The sequence below is a fragment of the Liolophura sinensis genome, chromosome 13 (assembly GCF_032854445.1).
Source record: "Liolophura sinensis isolate JHLJ2023 chromosome 13, CUHK_Ljap_v2, whole genome shotgun sequence".
In the NCBI taxonomy this organism is placed as follows: Eukaryota; Metazoa; Mollusca; class Polyplacophora; order Chitonida; family Chitonidae; genus Liolophura; species Liolophura sinensis.
Genome location: NC_088307.1, coordinates 1,820,653 through 1,846,762, shown reverse-complemented (window position 1 = coordinate 1,846,762; position 26,110 = coordinate 1,820,653). Strand labels below are relative to the sequence as shown.

Sequence of the window (26,110 nt, the reverse complement as noted above, 5' to 3'; positions counted from 1 at the left end):
ATATGCATATTCCACTGAAATATGCCTATATTATTGCAAATGTCTAAAACATAATGTTTTATGCCAGCATCATTATATGTAGGGCGGCATTCTGACTGGCCTGTACCTGGATATGTTATCGTAAAATGTACGAAATATTGTGTTCAAAGCGAACTTAAATGTTAACACTGAGCAATCAGTTAGATCGCAATATATTATCTGCATGTTGGTACTATAACACTCATAAGTATCGAATATCAGCGCCATTCATCACTTGTGTATAACATAACCATCACATTTAATAACATGTATAAAACTGTTCTTAGTACATAACTAAGTAAAACTGTGACTCGTGCGGACAAAAGGAACGTATTCTCGCCACTGTCTGTGCACAAAATCATCTGCACTCATTCCTACGTGTTACCTGAACCATAATGCGCTATCCTCTCTTACGTAGCTTGAAGCCACCCTCACCAAAGTGAAGCGAATGTCATTTACAAACTTTCTTGGGCAAATAGAGTAACTATTTTAATTGACCTGAGTGTGGTTTTATTTCTTCTTTCACACATCAGAAAGCTGTTAAAAGTATTCACTGAGAGGCGCTTCTGTTCATATCCCCTATACACATAGGTAGCGCTGTCAACATACACGGATCAAAGTACAAATCTAGTAACACATTTTCTTTGTGGCATTCGCGGTTTATGATTAACATTTCACCTTGCTTATCAAGGAAATGTCTTTTGCGTGGTCCTTTGGATATCTCATACCAACATTACCGTACTTAAAACATGTGGCCAAAGCAGGCCTCACCAAAATGAGGTGGTGGAATTTGTGGCCCGAGTGGCCACACTGGATGGCCACATTCCCAATAAAGCGCTTTAATCCCAGGTTTCTGACACCATTCTGTTTTTGAGACGAAACACAAATTTACTGACGTATATCCTCAATGTAATTAAACAAGTTATGAAAATATGGAGGCCTTTTATGCGAGACGATCGATGGGGATACAAGTAAAGAAGGGAGGTAATTCACCGAGCTGGTATGCCCTAAGTATTGTGTGTGTTTACATTCACGCCGAATTACGTAAAACTCCAACTCGTCGGAACTAGACCATATCTCTGGCCACTATATGTGCACAGAATCACCTACACTCTTTCTACATGTCCGCGTTTTATCTGAACCATAATGCTTTACATACTCTTATGTATCTTGAAAACACCCTCACAAAAGTGAAGCGAATGTCATTAGCGGCATGCTTGGTGAAATATAGTAACTATTTTATTTTAAATCAACCTGCTGTTTTTCTCTCTCTCGTCAGAATACTATCAATGGAAAGTATCTATTACTCTCGTAGCCCCTACACACATGGGTAAGACTGTCAACTTACACCCACCATAGTAAAAAATCTAGCAGCACATTTTTTTGTGACATTCACGGTTTCCAAAAAACAACATTTCACGAGACTGATGTCGTTTCCTGTTGGATAAGAAAATGAATTTTGCGTGGCCTTTCGGATATCTCATTCCAACATCACCGCACTTAAAACACGTGACCAAAGCATGTCTCTAAAGTGAGGCGGTGAAATTTGTGGCCCGAGGTTATGTTAGAATAGCTAATGTATCATGGTTTAGGTAACACACGGACATGTAGAAATAAGAGCAGGTGTCTTTGTGTACAGATGGGGGCGAGAAATGTTGTTTTGCCTCGACCAGTCACAGATTTACATTCTCGAGTTTGTAAACTTAGGCCTCAATCAGTTGTATTTTGCTTACAAATCTCTTGGACAAGTGGATCGGTCCCGTCAAAGGTTTGGATAATGTACGATACCTTTACCTAACAGGCAACAATTGCTTCAAAGTTTCAGAGACGTTTTTGCCCATGCGACCAACCTGGAAACATTGCTCATTGGTGAAAACAGATTCGGAAAGAACTTTAGCAAGAACATGTTTTATAATCTTACCAAACTGAAAATGAACGACATTCAACTAGAATATGTTGGGCCCAACTTGTTCTCAAGTCTAACAAACCTCACTTATCTGAACTTGTCCGGAAATTACCTTTCGAACTGGAAAGCGAACATTTCCGGTCTAGTCAAACTAGGCATCTAGACTTGTCCAAAAACAAACTAAAAGCTCTCCCTCTGTCATTATGTAGAGATCTTGATACTATCCAGCAATTCTCCCCCATCCAAATTGACATCCAGGGTAACCAACTTCAGTGCATCTGTGACCACGGAGGATTTCATCGAGTTAACACAAACCAAAGTTGACATCCGCAATTTAAATTCCACTTCCTGTACGTTGGAAAATGGCACAGTGGTGTCTTTGTCAGGCAGCACATCCATTCTGAATCATCTTCAGCGGCACTGTTGATCTTACACTGTTCTAACTGGTGGATTATGCGCATGTCTGGCTTTGTTCCTGATAGTTCTGCTGGTTGGAATTGTCCGCCGACATCGCTGGAAACTCCGTTATCTGTTCTACATGGCGACTAACTGGCGAAAGAGAACGGGTTACCAGAGACTGGACACCGCCGAAGAGAATCCATTTGGTTACGACGCTTTTGTGTCTTATGAAGACTCGGATCGAACCTTCATCCGTGAACAGGTTATTCCCCGTTTGGAAAGGGACGCTGGCTTAAAACTCTGTATAGACAAGGAGAGATTTCATAGCTGGACTCTATGTTACTGACAACATTCTACACGCCATACAGAACAGCAGGAAAACCGTGATCTTCCTCTCTCGAAAGTTTCCTAAAAAGCAAATGGTGTGTGTACGAGATGAACATGGCTTGGATGGAGGGGATTCATAGCGGCAGAGACGTACTGGTGATGGTTCTGACAGAGAAAATACCGACCAGTCAACTTTCCGCTGATAATGTAGACGTCATCCACAACCAGACGTACATGGAGATGACGAACAACAGGTATGGCGAGGCGCTCTTCTGGGAGAGACTTGCTTCGGCCATTGAGGCTAACTAACCCATCCGGGTGATGGAAATCCGGGACCAAAGTTTAGCCTCTGCTAAATTCAACAACATTTTGAGGTCTCTAAAAATGGGAGCCTTAGGGAATAGACCGCCAACCATATTCTAATTGCTTCCATTTTTTGTAATTCTGAGTTTTGAATCGAACTCTTTTTGGGACCTCGTGCTTGTGACATGAGACCTGGAATTCTTTGTGCTGTTTTTGTAGAGTGAAATATTTGCAGTGAACTAATTTCACCGGTTTTGTGTGACGAAGAGAAGCACATTGCGAAACAATGTCGACTGTTTTATTTTAATTCCTCAATAGCCCTTGCCCCTAAACGGAAAGACGAAGACGTCTGTCTAGAACAAAACTTTCTTCCAACTCCTGAAGCCCTGTGCTTAAATCAGTGGATACCACAAACCTTTCAATTTTAGTAACTAAACATTGTACATATAGTGTATCGCGTGCGCTCGTTTGCACATAGCCAGCTTTTTGCTCACATGTATAAAATGGGGAAACTTTGAGCAAACTCATGCTTGCAATCTGTTTTATAAATCAACGCCGGGAAATGTGCTGCATTTTTGCAGTTTGAATTGTGTTAACTTTGTGCAGGTAATGGTGGTTTGGCTATATTTAGGGATTCCGTTCTCCAGAACGGGATACCTAATGTATTCGTTCTGTTATCTCTTCTTCTTACTTTTTTACGTGACGTCACGAAAAGTTTTGAAACTTTAATTTTGTGTAACGTATTCTGGTGTATTTTGAGCCGCTGATTCCGAATCTGCTGTTATTTTTTGCATATCTTTGTAACTTTTTGAGATATAGTCAAAAAACTTAATTTACGCAATGACCCGGGAGCCTCTCACCAATGCGATCGCTGTGAGATCAAGCCCAGCTCATGCTGGCTTTCTCTCCGGCAGTACGTGAGAAGATCTGACAGCAACCTGCGGATGGTCGTGTGTTTCCCTGGGCTGCATCCAGTTTCCTCCCACCATGATATTGGCCGCCGTCATTTAAGTGAAATGTTCTTGAGTATAGCGTAAAACACCAATGAAATAAAGAAACCAACCATGTATTTCGGCACATAGTAAAAGTATACATAGAGAGATAGGGTCCCCTTGCCTACAACCTCTGCTAACCCTTCAGTAAAACCTTCGTTGCCCGACCGGAGAACAAAGTATCCTATCTCTTTCCGAAACATTTTATAAAATTCTACATGAAATCCATCATTTCCAGGACTTTTCTCGTTTTTCATACTCTTCAAACATTCACCCTTTTCTACCATAGTTATTTGTCCTTCTAGTGCGTGCGCATCGATGTCTGACAGTCTCCCAAGTTGTAATTTGTTTAGGTCCTGTAAGTGCTCTTTTTATTCAGTCCTTTTATATAGTTTTGCATAGTACAGTTTTTCTTCTTCTAGGATCTAAGATGTTTTATATATTTCATTTCCATCGTCTTAGTGTCAATTTTGATAGAAGTTTATTAGTATAATTTCTCTTCTGTAACGAAAAAAAAATACTTCGGTGGTTTTTCTCCACTTTTAATTGATTTTAATATCATTCTAGTCCTAATGCCTTCTAATTGTCTTTGTCTTATTTCCTCAAACTCTGATTTTAAAGCTGTTATCTTTTCCAATCGCGTATGGTCTACCTGTGAAAATTTCGTCTGTATCTCGTTTTAAATTTTTTTCATTTCTTGTTGGATTTACTTTTCTGTGAACGTTTTTTTCTGTTTTTCATTGATGAATATTTAATAGTTTCTCCTCTTTTTTTCATGAGTAAAACTTCAAAGAAAAAATGCTGATCGCTGAATGTAATATCTAGATAGGATTTATTGATATTTATGATATTTTTAGGACTGTATTCGTCGATAATTTGGTATATAGAACATTTTACTAGATCATTATATTTAGAATCTTTCAGAAGGGGAACAACATAGTTTCCAGTAACCCTTTCCTCTGTCACAGTTAACAAATTTACATCTTAATGTAACAACCGAGTGGTCGCTTCGATATTCTGGAATAATTTCGGTTGTTGTAGACATATTAAAATATCATGTTAAATGTTACAAGGAAAAAATCCAATGTGGCCTGTTTTTACGGATTTTTAGGTCGCCAGGTATATTTTCTCTTTAGTTCATGTGGTGCACGTCAGATATCCACAAATTCTTGTTCCTGGATACTATCCATTACTCTTTTCCGAGCTCCAGGATTATTGGTATTTATGTACTTTTTGTATCTTTATATTTGGATCCATTACAAAATTCCGATCCCCACATATAATAAGAGCGGGATTTGCAATTTGAGGAATTTTTTCCCAAGATTCCATTATAAAACTAGGGCTATCTTCCTTTTGGGCCATAAAGGCTACATAGTGTTCCTTGAACATCATGTGTTAGTACATCTAGGATGATATAATTACCATGAGAGTCTGTGTAAGCATTATTAACAAAGTACGTCATGTATTAGTACGTTTAGGATAACATAATTACCAGAGGAGTCTATATAAGCATTATTAACATGGTACGTCATGTATTAGTACGTTTAGGATAATATAATTACCAGGGGAGTCAATATAAGCATTATTAACACGGTACGTCATGTATTAGTACGTTTAGGATAATATAATTACCAGAGGAGTCTATGTAAGCATTATTAGCATGGTGCGTCATGTATTAGTACGTTTAGGATAACATAATTACCAGAGGAGTCTATATAAGCATTATTAATATGGTACGTCATGTATTAGTACGTTTAGGATAATATAATTACCAAGGGAGTCTGTATAAGCATTATTAACATGGTACGTCATGTATTAGTACGTTTAGGATAATATAATTACCAGGGGAGTCTATATAAGCATTTTAAACACGACACGTCATGTATTAGTGCCTTTAGGATAATATAATTACCAGAGCAGTCTATATAAGCATTATTAACATGGTACGCCATGTATTAGTACGTCTAAGATAATATAATTACCATGGAAGTCAATATAAGCATTATTAACATGGTACGCCATGTATTAGTACGTCTAAGATAATATAATTACCAGAGCAGTCTATATAAGCATTATTAACATGGTACGTCATGTATTAGTACGTCTAAGATAATATAATCACCATGGGAGTCTATGTAAGCATTATTAACATTATATTCAGAATTGGAATTAAAAAAGAATTTCTTACATCTCTTGCATGAGAGTTTAGGGGATTTATCCAGGCATATTCTGTATGAACACAGGTTGGGTTATGTGAATCGTAAATCCAAGGCCCAGATAAGACTTGGAGACTACCTACAAGACAGAATCAAGTTTGTTCAACAGATTTAGTCGAAAATGCTGCTTGGAACAAGGAGTCAGCATTATGGTAAGAGGAAACCGGGCAGAGCATGGGCGAAAACCCATGACCCGCGACCGACTTCTGGCAGACCTTCTTCCCACGTAGGACAGGAGAGGAAGCCAGCATGAGCTAGACTGGGCAATGGTGGGGCTTTGTGTGGTAAGAATGAATTTGTCAGTATACAAATATAATGCACGACTCTTGCGAGTCATTAAGTACAGGCTACACTCACGTGTATAAAAATCAGCTGAAGGTGACAAGATTTTTTATACACACACCTGATGACTCCTCGTCGTCATGTTACCGAAAAATGGTAAAGTTTGACATGAAGCCACACACACACACACACACACACACACACACACACACACACACACACACACACACACACACATACATACATACCTACCTACCTACCTACCTACCTACCTACCTACATACACACACACACAAACACATACATACATACATACATACATACATACATACATACATACATACACACATACACACATACATACATACATACATACATACATACAACATACATACATACATACATACGTACATACATACACACATACACACATACACACATACATACATACATACATACATACATACATACATACGTACATACATACACACATACATACATAAATACATACATACATACATACAACATACATACATACATACATACGTACATACATACGTACATACATACATACATACATACACACATACATACATACATACATACACACATACACACATACATACATACATACATACACACATACACACATACATACATACATACATACATACATACATATATACATACAACATACATACATACATACATACATACATACATACAACATACATACATACATACATACATACATACGTACATACATACACACATACACACATACAGACATACATACATACATACATACATACATACATACATACATACATACATACATACATACATACGTACATACATACACACATACATACATAAATACATACATACATACATACAACATACATACATACATACATACGTACATACATACGTACATACATACATACATACATACACACATACATACATACATACATACACACATACACACATACATACATACATACATACACACATACACACATACATACATACATACATACATACATACATACATACATACATATATACATACAACATACATACATACATACATACATACGTACATACATACATACATACATACATACATACATATGTAGGGCCCCCCGTGGCTCAGTCGGTTAGCGCGGTAGCGCAGCGTAATGACCCAGGAGCCTCTCACCAATGCGGTCGTTGTGAGTTCAAGTCCAGCTCATGCTGGCTTCCTCTCTGGCCGTAAGTGGGAAGGTCTGCCAGCAACCTGCGGATGGTCGTGGGTTTCCCCCGGGCTGTGCCCGGTTTCCACCCACCATAATGCTGACCGCCGTCGTATAAGTGAAATATTCTTGAGTACGGCGTAAAACACCAATCAAAAAAAAAAACCAAAAAAAAAACCCATACAGATGTATGTCTGGCGTAGACAGATACCGTCTCTGAAACCAGTCCTGATAACGGTTCTGCTGTCCAAAGCGAACTTTAGTGATCAAAATTAAGAGTTTGTTTTCCATCTCGGGAGTGAGGCGCGAGACAAGGAACTTTCGAGAAGTTCGCATCCGTACAAGTTGTTCGACGCCAGTGAATTGTGAATTGATGGAGGGTTGGTTCAACATGATGTCTCGCCACAGGCTGTCAAACTCTGGTATTCTGGCAACGCTCTGTAACAGCCTTACCAAATCTCTACCGATGACAATGCAATCTGTCAACTTTTCTCTTAGAAGACTCACACAAAACTCGCTCTCGCGTTGGCGCAGGATTCTTAGTGACGGAATCCCGTAGTCAGTAATCACTCTCAGAAATGTAAACACCACAGTCGGGATGGTTCCAAGGTTTTTGTACAACCAAACTCTGTTTTCTGTGAATAAATCCAACATGGCTTCAGCCAGCCAAACGTTCTTCTGTGTGATGTCACCACCCGCAATCTGCCCCTCAGCAGAGAATGACAAACACTCTCAGCATTCGCAGCGCCATTTTTACAAGCTCTTTGCAAAACCAAACAATCTGGTGCCGAGTTGAATCCAGAAGCTTTTGCCATTTTTCGAAGATCAACTGGTTGCTCCTGAGCAGTACGAGACCAAGCATATCTCTCGTAACCAGGGTCAGATCTCTGTAACTTCTTGGAGCTTTTTTAGGAAAGGTTAAAATGGAATATCTCTGTAATTGTAAAGAAGAGAAGTTACCAATACGATACCTTATATTTCTATAAGAAAGTTCAGTAACAACATAGTGTAAATGTTAACTTCAAAACGGAATATAGATGGAGTCACTAAGTCCAACTACTTCTTTACTAATATAAACTTACTTTTCAAAAGTATTTAAATTTATAATTTTTATTCCAGAGTACAAATGAAAAATGTGCGTTTTAGATGCACCACGGAACAAATCAGTGAAATACGTACAGGGAAATAATTCAATTCTTTTTTTAAACAAACAGTAAATTCATGTAAAACAGTGGAATCTATGGTTCTAAATCTATAGACGACGTTTTCTACGACTTCTACATTCAAAATCCATATGACAAAAACCTATGAAAGCAATTTCGGATAAACCCCCTAAAACCAAGGCACATATGTACTTATCATCCTTCAAATTTTAAATGTAAGAGGGTCACGAGAAACGAACAATTAATTTTACTTATTTATTTATTCATTTATTTGATTGTTGATGTAACCATTACTCCAGAATATTTCACTTAAATGACAGCGACCTGCATTATACTGGGAAGAGGCTGGGCAGAGCCCTGGGGGGGAAACCCACGACCATCCGCAGGTTGGTGGCAGACATTTCCACTTACGTTCGGAGAGGAAGCCGGCATGAACTGCACTGCTTTTCACCCTACTGTAGGCAGTTATCGGTTTAATGCTAAAGTTTAGTGCGTCTTTGTTCTGCTCTTTACACACGTCAGGAAATGCTAAACAAAAATCAAAACAGACTATTTATTAATGTTATGTATTTGATTGTTGTTTAATGCCATATCGGTACTCAAGAAGCTGCCCTTCTACATGTACAATAATGTTCAGTTGTAGTGGTTGGGAAAAGTCCAGTGTTCAGTGGTAAAGAACTGACCTTTGGCAAGTTACTGATGAGGTTTTCCATACGTGACGTACAGACATGTAAACCATCTTGATGGAAGACAGCGGATAGACTATACCAAAAGTCAGACAAATTATCGCTGATGGCTCATGGTCACCGAGGCCCTCGAACACTGAAAGCAGGAGAATCTCTATACATTTCCTGTTCAAGGCCAGACTTGAACCCACACCTTGTGACTGAAATGAAAGCATCTTAAACACTTGGCCACATGTTTGGCAACCATAACTGGCTTGCAAACATCTTTTTAAGGGGCACTAACTCGGCAACAACAGAAAAGACTGGAAATTATATCGTCTCAAATTTTCAGATAACAGACTATCAAAATATGAGGGGTGAATTTCCAGCTAGACCATAGAGATAATCCATATCATGGATCATGCCCATATCATGGATCACATTCATACTGTAAATCACGTTCATATCATGGATCACATTCACATTGTGAATCACGCCAATATTATGGATCACATTCATATTGTGAATCACGCCCATATCATGGATCATGCTCATATCATGGATCACATTCATACTGTAAATCACGTTCATATCATGGATCACATTCATATTAAGAATCACGCCCATATTATGGATCACATTCATATTGTGAATCACGCCCATATCATGGATCATGCTCATATCATGGATCACATTCATACTGTAAATCACGTTCATATTATGGATCACATTCATATTAAGAATCAGGCCCATATTATGGATCATGCTCATATCATGGATCACATTCATACTGTAAATCGCGTTCATATCATGGATCACATTCATATTGTGAATCACGCCCATATCATGGATCACATACCAAAACAATATAATTCACCTAAAATCAGGTATATAAAAAATGAACTTTCACAATAACACAAAAACCTTAAAATGATACTTTTGATGGCAATGCTTAATTTCATCTGGTAGGAAAATAATCAAACTTCGCAAAAAATGGCAACATATGGTGGATGAATCAATCAGAATCAAGCAAACTGTGTGAATCGCAAAATGCTTATCTTTGGGTGAAATACGGTGTTTGCCTTCCCATGTCTATATATAATTATAGTTGATTTATTTTTGACTGTTTTTTTTAGTAAAACTGTCGTCCGTATTTTGGGAATATGATCCAAATCAAAGTGTCACAGATCATCCTAATACTGACACTTGCCTGGAGTAAGGGTAGATGGATTAAATTAGCAACTTCTGCATGAATTTATTTACATGTACTTATTAATTTGATTGGCGTTCAACAATAATTTGGGAGGGGCAGGTGAGGAAGGCTGTTCCAGGCAAAAAAGGCCGTACACAAACCATAAATTCTTGACTTATTTGATTTATTTTAATTGGTGTTTTAGGCTATACAAAGGAATATATCAATTTATGACAGCCATCAACTTTATGGTGGGAGGAAACCAGCTTGTGTTCCAACCACATGGTTTGACACTTTATATATGGCAAGTCGCGTATGTCAGCACTTTCTGAATGGACCACTGTGTTGACACATAAATTCGGTGAATGTGTGTTCTTGTAGTATTGCCGGTAGTTCTCTCCGGGTTTAGCGATTGAAAATTATTGTATCAATGTGCACTGTTTAGATTTGTGTTTTCGCATTCTTCATTGGTATGCTTAGACTATCATAGCAGCTAGAGTTAGTGTAAATCTTGTGAAATTTCACAGCGCATTCTGATGACAGACAACAGGAAGTAGATTTAAACCATGTCCTGTGGATTCCACTGAGCTGGGCGGAAAACTGTACATCTTAAACCGGGCGAATTTGTATACACTACGGTATTATGAAAGGTTTACAAATAACAACATGTTGGCACCTGATGCTGCGGTTTATTTTTCTTCAATAGGGTGTACCCATAAAATTATCATTTTAAAAACACACAATGATGAAATTTAGGGCAGGGCGCAGGGGACAGATATTTTTATGGCAGGACACTATCTCTGAATCTGGGCGAATTCCTAAACACTGCAGTACTATGAACGGTCTACCAATAGCAACATGTCAGAACACATTATCGCTCTAAAGCCACACGATGGAATTTAGGACAGGGAACAAGGGGATAGGTATTTTTAAGGGACAGGGTGGCAAATTGAATGGCATGGCAAACTGTCCCGTAAAAAAAGTCTAGCTAGGTAGTCTGAATAAAGCATATCCAAATTCTTAGCTACCTCTCCCATTTTTTTTTCAGAATCAAAAATTTATATTTGGAGACATTTGAGGAAAATTCAAAGCAAAAACAAATAATGAAAATGAGTACTAGTCACAGTGTTAAGTAAAATCATGGTTGAACTCGTGTGGTACCAGTCAGTGTTAATTTTGTCCCTTCCATTACAAATAAATCCAACTCGTAAGATCTGATGATTTTGATTTAGGGGATGGGTAACGTGTGACACTTGTGCCATAAAAAAACTTTCTTAAAATACATCGGTACGCACATTCAGCAAGTGGGTGACGTTACGTGCCATTCCATCTAACCGATAACATCGCAGCACAGAGGGACAACCGCTTTTCGTGTTGTTGTAACGGAAAGATTCTCAAGATCGTGATGGATAATAACGGAGTCCTAAAGAAACACCTTACTGTAACCGACGATAGGCAGAATCCTTGTGAAGCTACTCACCTGATACTCATCATTAAAATGCTCTTTGTTTTTATTTTATCTGCAGAATTCAGTTCCCACTTGGTTAGGAAGAGCTCTTGGTTTTCTAATCCACACAATAGGTGCTGCTTCGTAATTGTAATTGTAATTCTTTATTTGCTTATTAAGGATTTTCCACAACTCTATAGCCACGAGGGGATAAAATCAAGGTATATACATCGAATAACATAGACAACAAGGAGAACAAACGACATGTACATGTACAGAATAAAGGGATGGGAATAAAGAAAGACCAAAATCAAATCATATTACTGCTGGGCGTGGATGTTGAAACTATTGGACATGATTATAAAATTATGTAAAGATTTTAAGATCATTGGATTATTATTCACGCTTAGTTCAGGTGAACCAAATAAGAGTATAGAACAAATGTGTTTAGAGCAACTAGTCAAAAATACACAGGGGTGAACTTCAGGAGATATAATTCTAAAGATGCTTTTCACCATGTGCTTTCTATGAGTGGCATAGACAGGACAGTCAAAGAAATAATAAGACGCATTTTCACATTGATGTTTACATTCACTACATGACTGATCGTCGATAATATTATATTTAAAGAGGTCACCGTGAAGAGCGCTCAGTCCCATTCTCATTCTACAGAGCACAATAGAGGGAAAGGTGTCAAATGAATTATACACAGATATTAGATCACGGTTAATACTGCCTTGAGAGTACAAAAAGTTCTTAACTGTTTCCAATGAAGAGTTTTGGATATGAACAGGCAATGAATTCCATTCTTGGTAGTCTTGGGAAAGAAGGAAGAAGAGAAAAAGAAGTTCGGCATTTATATAATCGAAATTGATGTCTATTTCTAAGATTGTAGGCATTTGTTTCGCTGTTATACTTTTAGGTATGGAGGAGAGAGCCTATTGACGATTTCATGAAAAAACAGAACGCGCTTGGATCTACGCCGACTGTATAAAGGTTCCGATTTTAGTTCAATTAAAAGAGATTGATATGAAGGTCAACGTAAGCCTCCATAACAATGCTGCTCGGCGTTGGACATTTTCCAATGAGTTGCATATTGAAACGCTGCAGTTGTCAAACAGAAAATCTCCATATTCAATAGAAGACCTTATCAAGTTAAAGTACAATGTGATCATGCACTTTCTAGTAAGTACTCGCCTGGCCCGACTAATAATACTTGTCATGTTACTTTTCTTAACTATAGCTCTTACATACTTATGTGACATCTACGCCATCTAAATATAATCTCTGATGTGAGGGATTATGTTTCAATGATATTAAAAAATAACCAGTTTTGGTAGCATTAAATGACACAAGCCATTGACTAGCCCAGTTGGATAGACGTTCAAGATCACGATTAAGTTTAGCCTCAGATGTTGCTAAATCTAAAATTTCTTCAGACAAGGATGTTTCATCTGCAAATATGTTAATATTACATTCAATATTCATACTAATATCACTGACAAAAATTAAGAAGAGAAGTGGACCTATTACAGAGCCTTGTGGGACCTTGCCTACCATGACCTGCGGTAGTTCAGAATAAAACACTGGGATGGTATCGGCCTACATCCTCTGTGTTGTTTGGTAGCTATACCCACTTGTTTTTCTCTGCCACTGAAATTGCTTCATAGATAAGTGTATATAATATACTGTTTGTGTATACTTGTATGACTGCAATATATATTTGTACATTTGCGCACGCACAATTTGTTTTTGTTTTTTTGTATTGTATATATACTTGCCGTGTGTGGACACTGTTGGTGACTAAGTTGTAAATATAGTATAGTGTGGAGAATTTTCCGCAGTTGTAAATTTTGCTGTGATTTAAATAGTGGTATATATTTCTTAGTGTAGGGATATAGTTCCTATACCTTTGGTATAATGGTAGGATTGTATGCAGTACAAATCCTGTACGTGCACTGTCTACTCTGCATTACTAACCTGAGCGCCTTTTGTCTTGTCCCGGCCCGGAGCAGCTCCCGGGCAACACCCACTTGTGCTTTAACAGTCTTACGTAATAACACACCTGTCCTATACACCTTAGATATTATATTTAGATTAACTGACCATGGACAACGGCGAAGGGGGTGAGGATTCTATGGAATTCTCGGAGGTCCGATCCAGTAATAAACGCGTGCGCGATTTATCCTTGGATCGGGCGTCCTCTGAGGGGAAGAAACCTAGACAAGTAAACACTAGGTCAAATTCAGGCAATCACAGTGTGGTTATATGCTCTATGGGTGGCCTGCCCATTACAGCGTGGAACAACATAAAATTTGGCCAAGCGTACTGCAAGCTATTGGTAACATCAAACAGGTGAAAAGGCAGGGTTCTAAAGAGCTATTATTTATATGTACGGGACCAGCCCAAGTTAAAAAGGCTTTGGCATTAACCTCTATTATGGGACGTGATGTGCAATGTAGACAACAGTTATCTGCTAACTAAGCACGGGGTGTTATTTATGGGGTAGGAGATGAGCTTACTGAAGAAGATGTATTGGCTGCTTTGAAGAAAAACAAATGTTATAAAGTGGAAAGGCTGTATAAGAGGAGGGAGAAACTGTAAACAAAACGCATGCTGTTGTATTTCGATCTCGAGGACATTCCTACTGAAATTTGTTTAGGTTATGAAATGTTTGAAGTCAAGCTGTACGTTCTTTCGGTATTACGCTGCTACAAGTGCCAGGGCTACGGCCATATATCGTCTTCGTGCAGGGGGAAAGCAGTGTTGCCCTCGTCGTGCAGGTTAACATGAGTTTGAGCATTGTAAAAATCTGGATAGACCTAAATGCGTTAATTGTGGCTTCCTCGGCCATTCATCTGCCTACCTGGACTGTCCATATCGCAAGCAGGTTAGCAAAGCCCAGTATATTCAGGTAACGCAGAAAGTTTCGTTTGCCGAAGCTCTTAAGAATGCTCGTGAAGAGAACAGCCGACCTTATCCTGAAAGTCCCGCAGAGAGGGCTTTACTTGAAGGCTCTGAATATTCACCATCTATGTGTAATAGTACACCACCAACGGATAATAGTACACAACCTACGTATAACAGTACAAAACCTCGACCAGACGTTCATCCTGTGAAACCCACGTCACAATTCAGGGCGAGTTAAGCCCGTAATGAAGTCTGCATTTACCCAAACCATGTGGGATTCATGTAATCAAACCGAAGATTTGTCTTTGTCTACGGCAACTAAAATCATAGACGTGTTCACTGGAGTAATACTCAAAGCTTTTGAGCTTAGAGAGGTTGATCAGTTTATAGATGAAGTCTTCCATATCGCCCAGTCACGGCTCGGACCTAAAGTAGTATGCAGAGTATAGGTTCTGGCGCCCCCCCCCCCCCTTGGGGCCCTCCCCATAACAAATAGAGGCTCCCAACCCCCCATTCCCTAAACACCCTCCCCTCAAATAGGGGCTCCCAGCCCCATCTCGAGGCGTATACACACTATAGGTTCTGGCGCACCCTCCCCTTGGGGCCCTCCCCAGAACAAATAGAGGCCCCCAGCTCCCCAGCGGAGGGTCTGGCGGCTATCGAAATTTCATATTAGAGAGACATCGCAACTAGGCATACGGCGATATTGCACAACGGCGCGTACAATGACCAATCACCAAGAAGCACGAGCACTACGGGAGGAGTATGAGACGCTCATAGTCGTGCGGCCCAGGTACCCACGGCCCTGCATTGCCTTGGAAAAATTGCAGGGGTTCCTCGACAGGTATGAAACGGCTGGGAAGCAAGACAACATGCCAAAGAGTCTCAATAATTGCCGGTGGCTTCTCATCGGCTCCACGGAGCTCTGTGGTAAGAGTTGTCTGGGGGCTTCCACCTATACCGTCTGCGGAAAGGTCCTGGCACCCAGCCATGTATTCGCTGTGGTCGGGGCGTTAAAAACCAATTTCGGCTTCGCGGGGCCTGTGGATATCATAATGTCCAGACGCGTGAAAGGCAGCGGAGGCGCAAGGCTTTCTTGGACGAGTTCAAACGGCTGGCGGCTATCGAAATTTCATATTAGAGAGACACCACTAGGCATACGACGATATTGCACAACGGCGAGTACAAACAGCTGGCGGCTATCGAAATTTCATATTAGTGAGGCATCGCCACTAGGCATACGGCGCGTACAATGAGGCACCATCAAAAAACGCGAGCACTACGGGAGGAGTTTGAGACGCTCCTAGGTGTACGGCCCAAGTACCCACGGTCCCGCATTGCCTTGGAAGAACTGCAGGGGATCCTCGACAGGCATAAAACAGCTGTGGCTGAGTGGAAGAGGCTGGAAGACAGCAAGAACTCCCGAAGTAACGAGGAGTTGAAGCAAGACAACAAGAACTTCCTCAGTAACGAGGAGTTGGATGAATTGCTAGGTGGAATACAGGGTGAAAAGAAACTAGAATTCATTAACAGCCGAAGGGCCATAAAGAATCTCCTCCGGGTCTGGCAGATGGGCGTACCCGAAGGTGTTTGGGCGGACCCCGTAGCCTTCTTAGAAGAAATTCGAGCCAGTATTTGCCAGAAGCTAGAAGAAGAGATCCTGGCACTCAACGGGGTTAAGTTCCAACTAGGCCTCAGGGTTCAGCTGCGAAAGGCCCACGCCGATGGCAATGAAGAGTATACCAGCCCAGTACTCCGCAGCAAACAAGAGGCCCTCCTAGAGGTCGGTGACATTGACGGGGCTGTAGATAAGGTCTTCCCCACCATCCAGGAGGCGCTAGAAAAATGGACGCAGCGAGGGTCAGGGTGGGCTGAAAACAGCGTGCAAACACTCTGGCTTGACATTGCAAGGTATCAGCCGCTGAAAGGCGGGTCCTACATCCCCTACCAGCAGCTGTGAGTAACAAGAAAGCAGTCATCAACGTGAAGAACAAAGACGACGACTGCCTCCGATGGGCACTCCGGTCTGCCTTATTTCCAGCCGCCCGGGACCCTCAGAGACCAACAAAGTATCCCACCAATGATGGTCTTGACTTTGGGGGGATCGACGCCCCCACGCCCATCTCTCAGATCCCTAAAGTGGAGGAAAAGAACGATCTCGCCATCAACGTGTTCGGGTGGGACAAGGGTGTGATCGTGCATCGTCTCAGCAAGCAGCCCGGCGACACGCCACGAATCAATCTGCTGCTGATCGAGAAGGCAGGCAAATTCCATTATACGTGGATAAAAGATCTCAATCGGCTCCAATACCAAGAAGGTAAGGCGCCAAATCGCAAACACTTCTGCGAGCGCTGCCTACACGGCTACAAAAGGGAGGACCTGCTAGAGGCGCATAAGCCGGAATGCCGAGGGATTGGCCAGACGGCGGTGAGGGTGGAGATGCCCCAGGAAGGGGAAAACAAGTTCTCCTTCCAGAACCACCACAAACAGCTACCGGCGCCGTTCATCATATATGTCGACTTCGAGGCTCTGACCAAAAAGGTTGAAGGCCCGCCGCCCACGAGCCCTGCAGTTACTGCTATGTTGTGGTGCGTTGCGACGGCCACACAAAACGCCCCGTGGAATACAGAGGCCCTAAAGCGACGGAACACTTCCTCAGACCTCTCCAACAGGAGGAGCGGGAAATCAAAAATGTTTTACCCAACCCTATAGCCATGAGGATGACTCCCCAGGACTGGCAGGCCCACAACAACGCCACAACCTGTCACGTGTGTGAGAAGCCTCTAGGCGTCGATTCTGTGCGCGATCACTGCCATATCACCGGCAAGTACAGAGGCGCGGCCCATAACGTATGCAACCTAAAGTTGCGGCTGGGTCCCAAGACAGCCATACCGGTAGTCTTCCACAACCTACGGGGCTACGACGGCACCTCCTAATGCAAGCCATAAGTAAGGTGGAGGGCCGCATCTCCTGCATCCCCAACAACACGGAAAAGTACATCTCCTTCTCGCTGGGGCAAGCTCCGCTTCATCGACAGCGTTCAATTCTTACCGGCTTCCCTTGACAATCTGGTAGAGGCCAACAAACCTGAGGCTTTCCACATCACAGCCCGGTATGAGCCTGCCTAAGAAAAACGTAAGTTACTCATGCGCAAGGGCGTCTACCCCTATGAGTATATTTGCTCCTGGGAGCGCTTCGACGAGCCCAGCCTCCCATCTAAAAGGGTTTTCTACAGTAAGCTCAAAGTCGGAGGCATTAGCGATGAGGACTACAGACTACATCCATGCAAAACAGGTATGGAAGGCATTTGACTGCACCAATCTGGGGGACTACACAGACCTTTACTGCCATCTATTGGCTGATGTGTTTGAGGCCTTCCGGAAGACTTGTTTAGAGCAGTATGGATTGGACCCAGCTCACTACTTTACGAGCCCAGGTCTCTCGTGGGATGCGCTGTTCAAGAAGACCGGGGTAGAGCTGGAGCTGTTGACGGACTGTGACCAAGATCCCTTCAATGAGAAGGGGTTGCGAGGAGGTATCTCCATGGTAAGTAAGCGATACGCCAAAGCCAATAATCCGCAGGTGGAGGAATACAAACCCGAAAGTCCAACAGCTACATCCAATACCTAGACGCCAATAATCTATATGGCTGGGCTATGAGTCAGTTCCTTCCAACGGGCGGCTTCCAGCGGGTAGATGACGCGCGGCGTCTCGGTGAAACAATTGTTACCCACCCCCACGACAGTCCTTCCGGTTACATCCTCGAGGTCGACCTAGAGTATCCGGCCGGCCCACATAACGCACATAACGGCTACCCATTAGCCCCGGAGCATCTGGTGGTCCAGAAGGAGTGGATGTCAGACTATCATCACGGCCTTCTTGGCAAGAAAGCACCCATCGAGGTCGAAAAGCTGGTCCCCAACTTCCGCAACAAGGAACGGTACGTCCTGCACTACCGGAACCTACAGCTGTATCTATCTCTGGGAATGCGCCTGACAAAGGTTCACCGGGCCCTGAGATTCGCCCAGAGCCCTTGGATGGAACCCTATATCAGGATGAACACCGAGCTCCGAAAAACGGCCGCGAGTAAATTCGAGAAGGACCTGTACAAGCTAATGAACAACTCGGTCTTCGGAAAAACTATGGAGAACCTTCGGAAGCGTGTGGACGTCAAACTGGTACGCTCTGGAGAAGACGACAAGCTCCGACGCTTGATAGCCAGCCCGAGCTTCGCACGGGTAAACATATTTGATGTTGACCTCGCAGCGATTCAGATGCATAAGACCCGTCTAGTCCTAAACCGACCTATCTACGTGGGCATGAGCATTCTAGATCTCTCCAAGCACCTGATGTACGACTTCTACTACAACCACATGAAGGCCCAGTACGGAGAGCGCTGCCAGCTCCTCTACACTGACACGGATAGGCTGCTACTCGAGATTCAGACTGATGATGTTTATAGGGATATGGCTGAAAATGCAAACCTGTACGACACCTCAGATTACCCACAAGACCACCCCCTGCACAGCGTAGCAAATATAAAGGTCTTGGGGAAATGAAGGACGAGTGCGAGGGGCGGCCGATCGCCGATACATAGGTCTGCGTCCCAAGATGTACTCCATTCTGGACGCCCGGCGGAGTCAAAATAAAGAAGGCCAAGGACGTGAAAAAGGGTGTTGTGGAAAAGCACATCCGCCATAAGCAGTACAAAGAGGCCCTCGTCGAGAAGAAGATCTTCCGTCACGGTATGGACGTGCTGCGATCAGAGCGCCACCATATCTACGGACAGCACCTCCATAAGGTCTCACTGTCCCCCTTCGATAGTAAGCGCTGGATCGCCGAAGATGGTGTCCACACCCTGGCTTACGGCCATAGAGATGCGGCGCCCGCGGGATGGGCGTCCTCATCGAGGAACTACTAGCGCCGTAGAACCCCATCCGGGGGAAGCTGAGTATCGGGAAGCACTATAAGCAACTCTTCACGAACGAAGCCCCGTCGCGGGCCATCCGACGTATCGTGTAGATAGTACAGCACGGGCTCATTAGGCTTTGTGACAGAGCGCCCCAGCCGATATATCCTCCAGCTCTCCAGGCTGGTAGAGATAACGAACGCCAACACCCTCCGGGATCTTCCGCTCACTAAGCCCAACGGGACGACCTGGAACCGTCAAGGAAGGATTATGGGGCACCCCTTTTGCCTTGATGGCGTCTTTCGGCTTTTTACCGATCAGTCTCGTTGTCTCGTTATTCAGAGCGGCCACAACAGAGGGCAACCGAGCCACCCATTCAGTAGAGCGATTTCGGGGGTGGGGGGGGGGGGAGGCGCATCTCCTGGGCGTACTGATGTCCAAAGAGCCGCTCAGCCAGAGTACGGTTGAAACGCTCCATTATGCCTTGGTCTCGGTGGATATCCACGCGGCCTCGGCGGACTGTGACATCGTGTTTGGCCAGCAGTTGGCTCACCGCACCATGAACTCGCGTCCAGGGTCAACTTGGAGAAGCTTCAGCCATCTCAGGGGTCCTGCTTGTAAATGCGAGAGAGAGCATCAGCGACTTCTTTGGAATCTTTAGTAGCCAGAGGTTCCGCCTCCTTGTAGCGAGAAGCGACATCAACAACTGTCAGCTTCCGGCCTCGCCGATTATGTAGTAGAAATAGACGATCGGCTTGGTGGATGTCAGTCGGCGTGGAAACATCGAACATAGGCCTTGGTATTTTTCTGGGACGGGGCAGGTATATCTGCCAGATAGCCTGCTTTTTCAGCCAGGCCCAGACCACATCTTTCTGGATGGCCGCGAGACCCTTCCAGTACCCACGAGGGCTGTAGTAGATATTTGCCAGGCGAGTAGACACCTACTAGCCTTGTCATCAAGGTATTCTAGCAGCCCTCTAACAGATTTGCGACGAAAAAGATGTTAATCGTCGCGGCGTATTTGCGTGCGCAGAACCACCTCACTACTAAGATGGTGCCTGCCATACGGCGAGGAGCTCGATGGTGAGTCCGGCACAGTCAGTTCGGATTACTTGGTGAGTTTTGCGATTTTTTGCGAACTCACACCCCCAACCACACACATTCCCAGGATGACGAAGGTCATCTCGCGGTGTTTTTGATCTACACTAGGCACATAGAAATGGGAGAGCTGTGGCTCTGTGCCCAGCAGTGCGTCGCGTGCGTCGCTTGTAAGAGTTTTGCCCGTGACCCTAGAATACTCGAGGATTGCGGCGTCGACATCCCGGAACGTTTGGACAGCGTGGCCCTGGCGGCGGAGTTCATCGTTGATCCAGTCCAAGCGCTCAATGCGCTTTCGGGCCCATTTTTCCTGGGCGGCTTGGAGCTGCTCTACAGCGCGGTCATGGCGCCTCCGCTCTTCGTCGACACCAGAACTCCTCAGCATCGAAAACATATAGCTGCTCCCGCTGAAGGCCAAAGCGTTTACGAGGGCTCCGCCCATCATCATTGCGATGGAGGCCATTACTACTGGATTATATTGGGAGGAAGGAGCCCTTGTTTAATTAGCAGTTCCTTCGAAAACATGGCTAGGCCTACATCTGCAATGACCATGCCGACGTCACGGGGTGTTAAGTCCAGCTTCGGGAGGGCTCCTTTCAGGAACATCTGGCCGAGACGAGCGTACCCAGTAGCCAGGAGAGAGACCACAGCGGCGTGGTAGGCCGCGTTGACTAGCACTTTTCCGTCACTGGGTGGAGTAGACATGCTGCTCTATATAGAAAGAGTCGCGACGTGTATTCAAATGGGGATTCTTCTCTTGCGGCGTGATGTCTTTTTGCGGCGTGATATCTGCTCCTTGTGCATGTGCTGTATAGCGGCTGCGCCACACGCGTAGCAACACTAGCACTGCAAGGTTGCCAACACCTAATAACGCCAGGGGCGCCCTCCAGTGGGTGATTTGGTGTGCCTTCGTAGAATCCGGTTCCTTCGCAAAATCTGTGCCCCCCCCCCCCTCCTGCGTAGAATCCGGTTCCTTCGGCTGTTTTCTTGGTGGAATCAGCTGCGTCAAGCAAAGCAGCCTTTGCCTCGCGAAGGTCGTCCTTAGAGCTTTTCAGCCTTGGCTTTTCTCGCTGCAGCACCCGCTCGACCCGCAGCGACTTTTTTGGGATTCTTCGCAGGGCCGTCATTCGTAGAATCCGCTGTCACCCCCTCCGCTTCCTTCGGGCCTTCCGGATTCGTTGTACTCATGTTCCTCTGGATCATACGCCTCATTTCTAGGACAGCAGTGGTGTTCAAATGAGCAGTGCTCAGCAGTGGTCACCTCCATGGTTAACGGTGCTAAGTACTTACCATTGCAGTAGTATAGCCAGCAGCTAGCACTGCTAAGCGCCTGTTCAACAAATGGTTCGGTGGCGAGCTGTGCCATGAGCATTGGTCGATTCTCGGGTGGGATTGGTAGGAGCCAGCTGGCCGCCCTTACATATGATCTCAAGAACATACCTCCAAGACCGTTAACCATCCGCACACCGAGCTTAGCCTCGTGCCGGGAGTACAACATTTCAACGTCTTCGTCGCTCATGGCGTCGATCTCAGCGACTGTTAAGTCTTTTCCCAGATATCGCTTGGCCTGCTCACCCACCGCAAGTGCCGCCAGCCTATTCCTGAGCTGCCGTGCATCATCTTGTTGGCTGGGGTCGGGCTGTTGGCTTCGGCCGGGCTGTTGGCTTCGGCCGGGCTCCTCCTCTGCGCCCAGAATCTCGTCTATTATAAGCTCGTCGGTATCCATGCTTCATTGGAAAGGGGCGCCTACGTCTAGTATATAATCTTAAATGTGCCGGGCGTATCAGTCATTAGCAGGAGCTTAGAATGCGGATTGTTCATCGCCGCCGGTAGGCCTCGTTATGCTTAAGAGTGGGGCACAGGATCATAATGTGATGAAAGAAACCGCCGAAAGGGCCCTCATGCAGGTCCAGCACGAAGACTGTTTATCCGCAGTTCGTCTGCCCACAAATAATGGCGCAGTGGGCGTCATCAATAAAGCGCGCTAACGAATCTACCATTCTGGATGTACAGTTTTGCGTCCATGATCACATATAGATATACGTTCAACACGCCGGGATCTTCTCTCTCTTTTGTCACCTGTATCGTAATCCCCTCGCTGGCGTTCAGAACGCGCCTCCCACTGCCATGCAGCTCGTCATCGTCGCTTGGCTGAAGGTCAAGCCAGAAGGCGTGCTTGTGCGTCAAGAACTCTTCAAGGGAGACGTTTGCCAGGCCTAAGTCTTTTACGACCCTGGCCACCTCAGGGTCCCGCTTCCGTAGGGGTGAGCTGGCGAAGAACTTCTGGACCTCGCCCCATTGCTGGTACGCCCGCATGCCCTGGCTGTACAGCTGATTGGGGACCCCTTCTATTGTGACTTCTACTTTGGTGATCTTCGGGTTGTAGAAGGATTCCGACCTCCTCTTCCACGGGGTTCCTTTAGTTTCGAACAGCATGTGGATGCCCTTCGTTGCTCTTGCGGGCGTGTTCAGGTTTATGTTCCAGAGAGTATCAGACTTGTCCTTCACAAACTTTCGGTGGCGGAGGACGCGATCATACAGTATGGAGACGCCCTCGGTAAACTGGGTGTGGATCTGTCTAGCGAGCTCCTCTTCGGTGACCATATCGAACTCCAGGCTGATGTTGTCGATAGTGTAAGTCGCGCCGGCATCGTCTGTTGTCTGGATGACCCGGCCGTAATCGTTGAACGTCAGTTCGTACTCCAGTCGGTCGGCCATGCCTGGTAGAATGGCAGGTGGCTATCTAGAAGCTCAAAGTCTAGCGGGATGTGAAACCGGCTGCCAAAGGAGCGAGCGATGGCCTTTTCTCCAGCATCGTCGTCACTTGCGTCCTCCGCTCCGACTCGAAGTTTAAGCATGTTTTCGCTGCCGATGCCTTGGTAGGCCGCATTCTGCCATTCGTTTTTGGTCAGTCATAAGTCGCCGTAGCAATGAAACACATCAGAGTCGTCGATTACCTCATTCCCGCTGATTCTGATCGTGGTTTTCTTGACTACTGCGCGTCCGAGATTCCCGACCACTATGGCGTTCGGGTGGGATGAATTGATCGTGATCGAGAAGGCCAAGCGCACGGTACCGGGCACAATGACGTCATTTGCGCCGAGGTTGGGGGAAGCGGACCAAGAGTTGTTGATTCTGGTCGATCATACTCGGGTTGTTGTTGACGACCAAGGACTGCCGTACACCTTGTACCCCGAGAGGCTTACGGAGTGTTCTGAAGGGGTTTAGCGTGCGTCCGTATGCATCCATTGTTGTATTGAAGGCATACCTTGCAATGTTCAATACGAAGATTATGGCAGACATTGACATTGGTGAACAGGCGTTCGACGACGCCCAAGAGGACAACAACATAGACGACGAACAGACCACTCTCCGTGCAGGTGGTGATGTCCAGATCGGGGTGGTTCCCGGGCAACAAACCTTGGATGTGGACCTCAAATCCCAAGATGGAAGGCTGTTAGTGTTCACCGTGAATGAATATTACGATGCCATGGCGAGGAAGTATCCTAACCTTACCAAACCCAAGCCCTATTATCCGGGAATAACCGTAGTCTCCATTCTCACGGCAATTGGGATGGCGATCTCGACTCTGGGGATAGCGATAAAGTTGGCGCTGACTGGCGGGTCCGGCGGGGGCATCCAGCCAACGCCACCTCCATCCGACCGGCGTGGTCTTAAAGAATGGGTGAAAAAGCATCTCCAGTCCCTGGCGCGCACCCTTGACAAGCTGGCTGGGAAGGCTGCCGCTGCGATTTCGGGTATTATTGGCAGTATCGTGTCCTGGCTACTGAACCTTCTCTTGAAAGCGGCTGGGTGGCTGGCCGATAATGTCTGGGCTCTAGTCGTCGCAGTAGGTGGCCTAATGCTCGTGGCTGTGCGCAAGTATTTAACGCATAGTCCACAGCAGCAGTAAGCCGATACCAACCCCAGCGACGACGATGGCTGTCTTCTCCCCATCGTGATTCTTTTGCTTTGGAAATACGGGTTCTTGTTTGCCTCCGGCGGCTGCAATATGCTGAACGCGCGCGGTGGGTGGTGGGACGCCTTCTTGTGGCTCAACGATCCCGTGGGAAGGTGCGCGCTTGTGCAAAGTGGGCGGCACTTTAGCGTTCACATCCTCATTGGCGCCTAGCTTCTGGTTCTCTGTGGCCACGACGATTTTGTTGTTGTAGTTCGCCACATGGCCTATCTGCAGAAGCATGTCGCTGGGGGCCATATATAGGCCTATGCCATACACAAAGTCTACAGCGCTCCCGGCATACTGTAGCACGTCCTGGTAGCGTTTCATTGCAGACGGAAGGTCGATCGGAGGGGAAATGGCGTCTTCAACGTTCGCGGCAAACTGTTTTTGCGCGTCGAAGGCGCTGCCCATGTCTAGAAAACGCGCCCTTGTTTGCGCTTGGGCGCCTAAAACAGCCCACACGTATGTCCGGATGGAATCGTTTAGGCGCTCTACGCCCGGCTGCGTGAATCCTTGGGATTTGTCGACAATGAACGACGCCCAAGCCTCCTCGGCGTCCTGCTCGATGTAGTCGACATGGAGCGCTGTAGGCTTTCTAGAGAACGACATCTTGCTCGGAACGAAGGTCCCATCGGCAATGGGGCTGTAGCCCGTTCTCGTGATAAAGAAATATGCCACTCCGAGGCCGTGATTCACCCCCCTGCGCCTCCAGTGTGTGCGCATCTACGCGGAACTCTCTACAAATCCTCTAATAGGCCCTCTCGTCGTGGGGGTTTTTGAATGTCGCCCACGCTCTGTCTTGCAGCAGGGGGGGCCTGGATCTCTTCCAAGATCCGCATAACTTGATTATACACATGGAACGTGTAGAGGGCCCTTATTCGTTGGTCGGGGGCGAGAAGATGGTCTTTTGCAGAGACGCCACAGCCCGTGGTTGCGCACCAGACCGCGAAGTTCACTTGGTTCTGCCAGAATTGCATAGGATGGGTGTTCCAGTCCTTAAAATGTCATTGATGGTTATCTTTGGCAGCCGGTATTTGGCCAATACATCTGTGAACTGGACTGGAAAGGCCTTCTTTTCATCGAT

The 26,110-nt window shown here is 44.9% G+C and overlaps 2 protein-coding genes across 2 annotated transcripts; one reads left to right on the top strand and one right to left on the bottom strand.

Moving 5' to 3' along the window:
* Window positions 1-1,307: 1,307 nt before the first annotated feature.
* Window positions 1,308-2,959, top strand: LOC135480387 (toll-like receptor 4). The gene is given in 5 exon segments (XM_064760215.1): window positions 1,308-1,348; window positions 1,737-1,887; window positions 2,379-2,633; window positions 2,635-2,721; window positions 2,723-2,959. Coding segments are annotated over 5 exon segments (771 nt in total).
* A 6,913-nt stretch (window positions 2,960-9,872) lies between these two features.
* Window positions 9,873-10,334, bottom strand: LOC135480386 (homeobox-like protein HDP1). The gene has a single exon (XM_064760214.1). The coding sequence runs from the start codon at window positions 10,332-10,334 to the stop codon at window positions 9,873-9,875; it is 462 nt and encodes a 153-aa protein (XP_064616284.1).
* Between the last annotated feature and the right edge of the window lie 15,776 nt (window positions 10,335-26,110).